We start from the raw sequence: 11,560 nt of genomic DNA, 5'->3' as shown, positions 1-11,560 counted from the left end.
CCACTCGCTATCAGGAGAACTACAATGCGCATGCTTGGGCTAGTTTCAGCCCCAAGCTTTACTTGCGCGCTAGAGCCTCTTAACACCTCTGCTGCTGCAGCTGAGTGATGTGGACTGTCACTCAACTCAAGCTGCACAGCAGAGCACTCCCCCGACTCCCGGATACGCCCGGATACGCCCGGATACGCCGGGTGCTGCCCGGATTCCATTCCCAACGGCGTTCGTGTGATTCGAATAAAATTAAATGACACAAATTATAATTTCCTCGCAGCCGCGGGTCCATGGGCTAGTGGGGCTACGCCCCTACGCCCCAATGGACGCACCGCCGCTGATCCTGTGGCACTAAAGGGGCCGCCCTCTTGAGGGTCCCCTTCAGGGACGTCGGTCATCCCACAAATTATCTCTTGATGAATTCAGAATGTTGTCTATCTTTCGGTAATGTATAGCTTTCTGGGGTCACCCATAGGTTTCACACCTGTTTCCACAACAAGTTTCAAGTAGGTTGAAACCAAAATAATAGGGGAAAAATGACTACCTCTTAGAAAAAAAAGGCAGAAGCTATGAAAAAAATTGGTACAACTCTTACTCTTGTTGAAAGCTGAGAAGATTGTGATTCAAGCGCAGCAAACCTTTCATTGATGTAATTTTAAGAAATAAATGTGCCAACTTGCAGAGCACGTTTTCTACAAAATAAAAAAGTATATACATATATAGCTACATTTTGGCTATTTTTGTGATGTTTGAAAAAAAGGACGCAAATCTATCTTTATTTATTTATTTATTTGTGCGATTTTATATAGCGCGAACTTTACCCGAAGGTGTCAGAGCGCTTTACATAAGAACCAGTTGAGAAACATAAGGACTTTAGATTACATGCGTTACATAAAGGATACAAACAGAAAAAAATTGCAAATGTACAAGATGTAAAGTCACATAAGGAGGAGATACAAATGGATATACTGTAAGAGTCACATAGGAATGGTAAATAGTACAAAGGTCTAATGCATATACTAGAGCTTAGAGTTATCTCTATATACATAGGGAAGGGATATGATTGGATATACTCTAAGAGTCACATAGGAATGGTAGGTAGTACCAAGGTCAACCGCATATACTCGTGATTAGAGTTATCTCTATATACATAAGGAAGGGATACACATGGATATACTCTAAGAGTCACAAAGGACACGTTTTGTGAACAAAAAGTTAAGAAGGTCTTCGCCGAAGTGCCCCAATATCCAAACAACAAAAAACCAAGGGATCGGCAGTGGAAGTGAAAAAACACCTAAGGCTATAATGTGGTCTGGAGCTAGCTACTCCTTGAGTGAATAAACCGACCGCAAGGATGTTCATACTTCTCATAGCTCCGGTTATCTGTCAGTGAACTGGATGGACACTGTGGAACAAACTGTAACTATGACGACATCCAGAGTACGGTCGGCTCATCATCGCTCCTCATATACTTATTTAAAGGGTGCGAGAGATTTTAAGCAAATGATCCCGCTTTCAGTAATCGTTTCCCTGGAGACGAAACAAGCATAGGCGGAGTTGTATCACGCCTCCCGCTTCCATTGGATATTGTTTAGTATAGCCATACCTGCTATGGCCGCAGCTACGCCCATTGTGCACGCCTTTTGCGTTCATAGGACAATGAACAGTAATATCCACACCTGACATGGCCGCGGCCACGCCCATATAGGCTTTCAGCGCATCCCGGTCTAGTGTCTGAGATGCCTGCACGCGCCAGCCGCTGCTTGGTGATCGCGGTCACCTGTACGGGTGCCCGGCTCGCGCTTGAGCCTCATCACACCCATGGTGTACCGGGAGCGCGATGAGCCGCCCGTCTTCCGCCGGGGTCGCTGCCAGCAAAGTCTGCGGCAAGCCACAGCCGCCCTCGTTGCTGCCGGGCGCTGCCACCATCGCTTCCCCGCTCCCTCCCGGTGCCCCTGCTTCTCCGCTATCTCACCACCAGCTCATCTCACTATTTGAATGCCCGGTGTGCTTTGAATATGTGCTGCCTCCAATCCTGCAGTGCCAGGCGGGGCACCTGCTTTGCAACCCATGTCGCCTGAAACTGACCTGCTGCCCCGCCTGCAGGGGGCCCCTTGCCGGCAACATCCGCAACCTGGCTATGGAGAAGGTGGCCACATCTGTCTACTTCCCCTGCAAGGTGAGGCAAGAGGGTGGACAAGATGGGTGGGTAGAGTGAGATGGACATCGGAGGGATCAAGCGAATGTAAGCAGAAATGGGACCGCAGCTGCATCAGGGGAAGGGGTGAGGGGAACTCAGTAAACTAATGATGAGGACAGCAGTGTGGTCGATAGAGCGAAAGAGTAAGTTCAGGCGAACGTCAAACAAGTGATCCCAAGAGCTGCAGAGAAGTATGGGGGCAAGCAGGACTAAACTCTCCATTTGAACATTCTAGTATTCCCTGCTGAGCAGCGATCTTAAAGGTTGGCTGGATGGGCTGCCGCTACCCTGCATTTTGATTGCCTCATAGTTTGCATACAGTTTTACTTCACATCAAGGCAGATAATTGTTAACTGATGCAATTCCTCTTGGCATGTTATTTTGCGACTGCATTTACAAAGTGGGGTACACTGCATGTGACTTCCGTGACCCAATTGTTAAGGTGCTAAACGTCCAGTTTATTTTAACTGGCACACTAGTTCTTTATTTGCACATACATGATATTCTCCTGTGGAGAAACGTATTGCCCTGGTGTACTGTGGCACGGCTTGAAAGTATTACAGTGTTCCATTTATTCTTTTCAGACTTCCTTATAAATGCTGTTACTCTTGGGCATTTTTTCACACGCTGTGCTTGTATGTGCACGGTTTGCACCACTTAGGAAGGGACAGACTGCCTTACTAACACAAAGGTATGTGGGGTACTTTATTTGCTAATGCCATACACTCCGTATAATGGTCCAACTAACTTGTGCTATGTGATCTACTCGGGGACGCTTCATCGAGTCAAAAGAAAAATTGATGGGAAGCCACTTCCATGCAATAGTGATATTTTGTGCACTCCCTTGCATGTATTCAGTTTACCCTGATAACTATCATCCAACTTTCCATTTACGCACCCAGAGCTGGACTGGTAACTGAAATCATCCATTGCAAAAGTGATCTAGCTAGGCCCACAGTGCTGAAGGCCCTTGGTTAGATATGGTCATGGTTAGATCATGGCGTCCCCAAACATGAAGTCTACCAGGGAAATGCCACAGTGACAAAATGTCAGGTCCAGCCCTGAGCACACCCAGCGTTTTATATGGGGCAGTATACATCCCAACTACTATTGTAGAGGTGCATATAACTTCAACCTCCAGGTTCTAATTTAAAATCTCCCGAGCAGATAGTAGCACCATTCTGGTGGAGTTTGACATTACAGGGGCAACGAGTGACGTTAGATGTTAATAAGTCCTTTTTATAATATATCTTTATTTCAATAAAGAAATGAGCTAGCATCTCAAATTATAAGTGTCAGTATCAGAGATGGGTGCCGCAATTTGTTGGCTTTATAATTGACTTGTTATTCCTCGATTTAATAAATATTAATTTGTCTAAAAATCCTTTTCAGTTCTTGCTCCTAGGCTTTGGAATAAGCTGACGTTTTATTTCACCTCACATGATTTTCAGGAAGAAAATGAATACTTCTCTTTTCGACTACTTTTCTTTTTTGTCCGGGATCTCACCTATTTTGTTTTGTGCACCAAGAGACCTCTTTGTATAAGTGCACTGTATAAATACCTAGCATTAATGGGCGCAGTTAGAGCCCTTTGGCATTTTTGGCTGAGTCACTTTTTTTGTAAGGCCTGAACTTGTGCACTGGTAGCTATTTTGTCGCATGCAAAGTTTCGAGTCCATTTGCAAGAGTCTGACGTTGCAGATTCAAGGACATCGATGTTTCCATTACAGCATATTTCTGATACTATCTGCACTGAGCCAATACATTTTGGGATGTGAATTGTTTTATGGAGAGACATCCACAAGGGCTTTTTTTAGTAATAATATAGAGTTGTCATTTATTCCTTGACTTTTTCGTTCCTAGTGGTGTTTCCTATTATAGTTTTACACGTGTTCTATATACAGAAGACATTCAGAATGACTCGTCTATTTGTATAACCTACTTAGTTGTAAGGGGTTTGTGTATTCCCATGCTCATCTGTGAGATTTCTGCATAGCCCTCGCTATATGTTTGCTTGTTGTGATGTTTGTGCTGGTCTCCTATTTTCTGTCAGAAACTATGGACTAGTCTGGTTTCTCATTCAGGTGTCAAATACTGTTAGCTGGACTATGTATTATTGGCGAGGAAACGAACTGGAAAATACAAGGGATAATGAAACGTCGTATAAAAAGGGCCGCCCACTAATGTTCCCTATAACATTTAGGTATACCATTTTCGGACTCTATTGTGAATGTCCTGTACCGCAAAACAGACTTTATGGACTTGGCAACATAAAGTGGTTTTTTTCATTATTTGAAATTGGTAATACGTACAGTTACTACTAACACACACTCAAGGACCGACCTAAGTTGGGACCCCAATGTGCAGTGACATTATTTTCTAGAATGCGTTTTGGGGGTAGAGTGCTTCTGCCAGCGGAATACTAATGCCCGAAGTGAGAGCAGAGATGTTTTCAACGTAATAAGTAGAGACCTTTCTGTCAGCAAAACTGATATCGGAAGATAAATTAATAGCTGGCCCGTGACAGAATTCCCTGGGGCATTCTGTTAATACAGATAGTAGGATTAAAGTAATAGGACATTGTTTGATAAAAGATGATTACGTTTGAAAATGTTTGTTTTCTCTTTACTGCTTCTTTAAATTGTAGCGAAATGCATCTGATTTATGCATTGACTCTTAAGAACATTACAGTAAAGAAGCGGCGCAGTTAGTGCTTTAGTTCTGTTAGAACCTTTAGAATTAGCATGTGTTTTTTCACTTATGAAGAGTTTTGAAAAGTCACAATACAATCATTAAACACATGGTTGCCATGGTAGAGCCGCGAGGGCTGCATCCATGCCAGATTTTCCGAATATCCACATAGGATACATTTACATATCATAGGTAGAAATGACATTCATTTTACATAGTTCATGGTCTTCGTGAAAGTCTAGCATACATTCGGTTCCATGGACCAAAGGTAGACAAACCTCCTTCCTTTTATTTTTTATTTTTTCTGATTCACTTAGTTTCTATCAATTTAATTGACTTTTGGCTTCTGGAGTTTTAATTTTTCTTTCAGAGGAAATTGGTTCGGTGGAGGTTTGAAATGGCAGTGAGAAAAACGAGTTGCATGCAAGCAGTAGACTAGTTATAAGACAGAACAATAAATCATTCTTTTGGTTATGCTGACACTTTGGAATCTGTTTCATTATGCTTTAACCTTTTTTGTGACCAGGTAGATAGATGGCCGCTTCCTTCCTTTAGCCTGGACTCCTTGCACTAGAGCATACCCATAGTTCCAAAGTTGGTCTTGGCATGTCTCCCATGTGGTGAGTGGTGTACTGATTCGGGAAACACACGTTTGGAATCTGTCACCATTAATCAAGCTAGTTTTGTGCAGGTTTTCATACCTTAAGAACCTCTGTAAAAGCCCAAATGTATGCGTCATCGAAAAAAAATTGGAAGCCTGCAGGTGCTGTATGGTTGAACTAGTCTTGCAGTTTGCCTCTGAGATTGAAGGTGCATTGTTTATAATTTCAAGATCGATGAAAAAGGGAATTGAGAAATCAAGGCAGGAGCGCTAGAAGTGAGCAGTGGTGGCAAGGGTGCAACCAGTCAAGGAAGATCACAGTCTGAGTGCTGTGATATTAAATATGTTTTGGGAAGCGTAAAAGCCACGGTGTTCTGGCATCCATATTTGGAATTAACATGTTCATCAGAATACTCAACTAATCTTGATCTGTTCAGATGAAATCTGGTTTTGCCTAGCGAATCAATCAATCAATCAATCAATCATGCCATTTGTATAGCGCACAACTCACCCGGGAGGGTCTCAAGGCGCTTGGGGGGAGGGGTATGCTACTGCTCGAACAGCCAGGTCTTGAGTTGTTTCCTGAAGGCGAGATGGTCCTGGGTCAGCCGAAGGTGGATGGGGAGGGAGTTCCAAGTCTTGGCAGCCAGGTAAGAGAAGGATCTTCCTCCGGCGGTGGCTCTTCGGATGCGTGGTACGGCTGCGAGGGCGAGGCTGGTGGACCGTAGCTGGCGGGTGGGCGTGTAGAAGGTCAGGCGGTCGTTGAGGTACTTGGGGCCCAGGTCGTGGAGAGACTTGTGGGTGAGGAGCCGGAACGTGATCCTCTTGTCGACGGGGAGCCAGTGCAGGTTCCTCAGGTGGCTGGAGATGTGGCTGCGTCGGGGGACATCCAGGATGAGTCGGGCGGAGGCGTTCTGGATGCGCTGGAGTCTTTTCTGTAGCTTGGCTGTGGTTCCGGCGTAGAGGGCGTTTCCGTAGTCCAGTCGGCTGGTGACGAGTGCCTGGGTGACAGTCTTCCTGGTCTCGGTCGGGATCCAGCGGAAGATCTTGCGAAGCATACGCAGGGTGTTGAAGCACGATGAGGAGACGGCATTGACTTGTCTGGTCATCGAGAGGGAGGGGTCCAGGATGAAGCCCAGGTTGCGTGCGTGGTCGGTTGGCTTGGGTGCGGTGCCCAGGGCTGGGGGCCACCAGGAGTCGTCCCAGGCGGAGGGCGAAGATCCCAGGATGATGACTTCCGTCTTGTCCGAGTTCAGTTTCAGGCGGCTGTCCTTCATCCACTCGGCGAAGTCTTTCATCCCTTCGTGTAGGTAGGTTCTGGCGGTGTCGGGGTCTCTGGTGAGGGAGAGGATCAGCTGGGTGTCGTCGGCGTAAGAGATGATGTTGAGGGTGTGCTGGCGTGCGATGGCTGCGAGAGGTTTCATGTAGATGTTGAAGAGGGTGGGGCTGAGTGAAGATCCTTGCGGGACGCCGCAGATGACTTCGGTGGCCTCGGAGCGAAACGGGGGGAGGCGGACTCTTTGTGTTCTTCCGGCGAGGAACGAGATGATCCACTCCAGTGCCTTCTCTTGGATACCGATGTTGCTGAGGCGCTGGACTAGGGTGCGGTGGCAGACCGTGTCGAACGCAGCGGAGAGGTCCAGAAGGATGAGGGCCACTGTTTCCCCCTTGTCGAGCAGGGTCCGGATGTCGTCGGTGGCTGCGATGAGGGCGGTCTCGGTGCTGTGGTTGGCTCTGAAGCCGGACTGCGAGGGGTCGAGGGATCCGTTCGTCTCGAGGAAGGCGGTCAGCTGTCTGTTGACGATCTTCTCGATGACTTTAGCAGGAAAAGGGAGGAGCGAGATGGGGCGGAAGTTTTTGAGATCGGTGGGGTCCGCTGTAGGTTTCTTCAGGAGGGCGCTGATCTCGGCGTGCTTCCAGCTCTCCGGGAAGGTGGCGGTGTTGAAGGAGGCGTTGATGATGTTCCGGAGTTGGGGTGCGATGGTGGAGTCGGCCTTGTTGAAGACGTGGTGTGGGCAGGGGTCGGTCGGTGATCCGGAGTGGATGGTGTTCATCGTGCGGGCTGTGTCTTCGGTGGTCACCGTGGTGCAGGTGCAAAGGGTGGTGGTGGGGGGCATTGGTTCGACGGTTGGGTGCGTGGGTGGGGCGCCGAAGCTGTTGTGGATGTCGGCGATCTTGCGGTGGAAGAACGAGGCGAGGGAGTCGCAGAGGTCTTGTGACGGAGTGATGTCGTTGGTGCCGGTGCTGGGGTTGGAGAACTCCTTGACGATAGTGAAGAGCTCTTTGCTGTCGTGGGTGTGGTTGTCCAGTCGTTCCTTCAGGGATTTCTTCTTGGTGGTGCGGATGAGCTGGTGGTGCTTGCGGGTAGCGTGTTTGAGGGCGGTCATGTTGTCGAGGAGCCAGGCTTTCTCGAGGGTGCGGCAGGTCTTCTTGGAGTCCTTGAGGTCGTCGGTGAACCAGGATGCCTTCTTGCTTCTGGGTCTGCTGGGAGGGTTCTTTAGTGGCGCGAGGTCGTCGGCCCAGGCGGTCAGCCACTGTGGGAAGTTGCGGGCTGCTTCGTTCGGGTCCGTTGTGTTGGCGGGTGGGCTCTGGCTGAGGGAGGTGGTGAGCTGGTCTGCGGTGATCTTGCTCCAATTCCTGTGAGGTACCTGTTGCGGGTGGTGGTGGGTCGTGGATCTTTTGAAGCTGAAGTGGACGCAGCTGTGGTCGGCCAGTGGAGTCCGGTGGCGTGGCTGAAGGTGATGTACTTGCTGGAAGAGAAGACGGGATCAAGCGTGTGGCCGGCGTAGTGGGTGGGGGTGTTGGCCAGTTGCTTGAGTCCGAGGTTGGCGAGGTTTTCCAGCAGGGCGGTGGTGTTGCGGTCCTTGTTGTTTTCCAGGTGGAAGTTGAAGTCCCCGAGGAGGATGTAGTCAGTGGAGGGGAGGGCGTGCGGGCCGATGAAGTCTGTGATGTCTTCGCTGAATTGTGTGCGTGGTCCCGGGGGTCTGTAGACGAGGGTGCCTCTTAGGGTCGGTGTGAATCTGGAAGTGGAGATGTTCGGCTGCGGCGAAAGAGTTGTTGGCATCGGTCGTGATGCGGATGGTGTTCCTGTGGACGATGGCGATGCCACCTCCGGTCTGGTTGATGCGGTCCCTCCTGATGATCTTGTACCCGTCCGGGATGGCGATGGCGATGTCATGTGCAGAGGAGGCGTTCATCCAGGTTTCCGTGAGGAAGGCGACGTCCGGTGATGTAGCGTCGAGGAGGTTCCAGAGTTCCACGGCGTGTCTGTGGACGGAGCGGGTGTTGATCAGGATGCACTTGAGGTGGTTGCTGCTGGTGTTTGTCTTGGCGGGTGCGGGGCAGGTTCGGAGGCAGGTGAACTTGCAGGTGAAGGGTCCGTGGGTGCGTCTCGGGGTGGCTCGGCAGCAGGCGTGGGTCCGGCCGGCATTGAGTGCGTTGAGAGTGGCGGCGTCGTAGGTCAGTCGGGTCGTCTTGCCTCGGCGGGGAGGGCCAGGGGTCCTGGCGCTGGGCAGGCGCGGACGGACGCAGACGGGCTTACCTTTGGCGCACCTTCGGCGCTTCCTCTGCGCGGTCGCTCTGGGGGCGTCATAAGTAAGGAGCCGGGAGGGAGGAGCAGCTGGGTGGCGGGAGCGGGGCGGCGAATGGAATCACAGGGGGGCGGGGCCGCAGGGAGGCAGCGGTGGGAAATTCCCAGGAGCAGCGGGAAATTCCCAGGAGCAGCGGGCAGCGAGCGAAGGAATCTGCAGGCAGGAGGCGGCAAAGGTAGGCAGGAGCGGCAGCAGTGAGTGGGGCGACCAAGCCCTGTGGAGGGTAATTAACTTTCTGTTGAATAAGTCTAGAGATGAACATTGTGTGCCTTCTATAAGGGATCATTTGATGGCGAGTTTGGGGGTACATTTTGTGCTGAATGTTGGCCGAGGAGCGAAGGTGAGTTTCTGTAGCCTGACTTCTTCCCTGTGTGTGTGTGTGTGTGTGTGGTTTTATTTTTATTTTTTTATTTTTTATTTTTTAAAAGACCAACTCAAAACTGATGCAAGGAATAAATGCAGTGACATTAGGGATAAGAATAGCACAGTAGGCCAAACAAACACTGCACACCATTTCTCCCACACCCCCTCTTTCCTTACGCCAACCAGAACATAAGGGCCATCTCTCCCACTGTGCCATTTATAGACCGGGCCAAAACATAGAAGGTATTACCGTGCCTTAAAAGGGACAGTTCAACACCACCTGCCAGTCGACATTTCCATTGTGAGTTAACACAAGCAACCGCAAAAAGTTTTGTCCCAATTTCTTACCGTTGAAATTCTTCAAAAGATTTGTTTCCCTAACACGCCCCTTCTTAATTTCCCTGTTTAATGAAGCTACTCGGAGAATTCAACTACCAGAAGATGTATGTGAGGCCATGATAGTTATTATCCCGAAACTGGCGAAACCCCCAGAGTTCTGTTCTTACTACAACCCATGTCCCTTATTAGTAAAGAGTCCAAATCCTTGCAATATTGCTATTCTAGTTCGTGGAAACAATTACCTCTTTATTACACATGGACCAAAATGGCTTTATTCCAGGGCATGGTATTAGGCACCTGCAACTGGCACTGGCTAACAGCGATGGACTCACTGGATCACATGTACTGGTCCTAATAGAAAAGAAAAAAAAAACATTTGACTCCATAAGCTAGGAGTTCCTATTCCGAGTTTGCGCAAAATCACCTTTGGGTCGCAGATATGACAAAACTCTCTGCACCCGCCATGGGCCAGAATAAACTGAACAATACAGGACCCATTCCCAATGGATTTATCTGGACTCTTCACTCTGCGCGTGTTGCATCCTTCAACACGCGCGCCATACAGCCTGCACTATATCGTTTTGGAATCCTGTCGGAATCCCACAGCAGTTCAAATAAAAAATCTGTCAAGTGAAGGGCTATTGAGCTTGGGGAGAAAATAAGAAATATATATCCCTATGGAATCATCCTCCAAGCGTATTTTAATTATCTGAATGAAAATATTGATGAGATGGATGTGGTGTATATGTGGTTTGTTCTAGTTTTAATGATCAAATAAGGAATATATCCTTATCAATAAATAACTACTTTTGTACTTTTCAATATATATTTGTCTCTGTCTCTCCTGGTACTAGAATTGCATTGGTTTATTGTGACTTTCTGAAGTTTCCCTAGGAATTTACGCTAAGTATTATCTCCCTGCCTATAGAGGAACTTCCCATTAGTACCAGAGGGCCCTTTATCTTTACACCCATTCTCAATTGAAACAGAATCAAGGCAAGGCTGCCCCCCTTTCATGCTTCCTGTTCACTCTGTTGATTGACCCTCTGGATGAGAGAGGACACACTTGCAGTGGGAGGAGTCAGCAGAAGATCAAATTTCACTCTATGCTGATGATGTGCTGCTCTTTCCTCAATATACCAAGCACCTCCCCCCACATACACACAAACGACTAGTGAATGACAATTATAGATTTGTAAGGGAGAGGAGGGGCTGACGGTCAATTGGGACGAGTCCATCCTGGTCCCATTGAAGGAACTAAAGTGAAAACACCCTATTCCAGGTTCAAAATGACTGCTTCAGGTATTTAGGAATTTTTATATTGTCAGCTCCTTAATAAAGCTGCAATCTAAATATAACCCCACCTGGCTCTGCCCCCCCCCACACCCATGTATAAATCAAATCAAGAACTGTACAATTTATCCACCCCTACTCTCTTGATTCTGGGCCGGAACTAGCTGTATAAAATGATCAAGCCCAGTAAAAAATACTAATTATGGAAATCCTAGTGTTTAACCCCATGGAAGCCAAATTAATCTTGTAATCCCTTGTTAAGGGAGCTATATCTATGATCTAACTTTTCATTAGTAGTCTGTGCCCACAAGCTCTATGGCAGCTCTTTGTTGCATTTGGGAAAGGGACAAATTCACAATTGATGGCAAATTGAGCCCTGGCCATTTGCCCCTCCCCATCTAATTTCATTATTTCCAAAGCATTGATTAAACCCCTAAGAGTATGTCACAAGGGCTTCCGAACACCCCAAACTGTAGAGCATGTCACATCACT

The 11,560-nt window shown here is 48.1% G+C and overlaps 1 protein-coding gene across 1 annotated transcript in view; it reads left to right on the top strand.

The window, feature by feature from the left end:
- The first annotated feature begins 1,686 nt into the window (after positions 1 to 1,686).
- SIAH2 (siah E3 ubiquitin protein ligase 2) overlaps positions 1,687 to 11,560 on the top strand; it is a 70,364-nt gene continuing 60,490 nt past the window's right edge. The window contains exon 1 of the mRNA XM_078666092.1: positions 1,687 to 2,170. Coding sequence (XP_078522218.1) covers positions 1,832 to 2,170 — 339 coding nt within the window. The 5' untranslated portion in view covers positions 1,687 to 1,831. The remainder of the gene's footprint in view (positions 2,171 to 11,560) is intronic.

This window comes from Lissotriton helveticus, chromosome 11 (genome assembly GCF_964261635.1).
Source record: "Lissotriton helveticus chromosome 11, aLisHel1.1, whole genome shotgun sequence".
NCBI classification, from domain to species: domain Eukaryota; kingdom Metazoa; phylum Chordata; class Amphibia; order Caudata; family Salamandridae; genus Lissotriton; species Lissotriton helveticus.
This window is presented reverse-complemented; position numbering and strand designations above follow the sequence as displayed.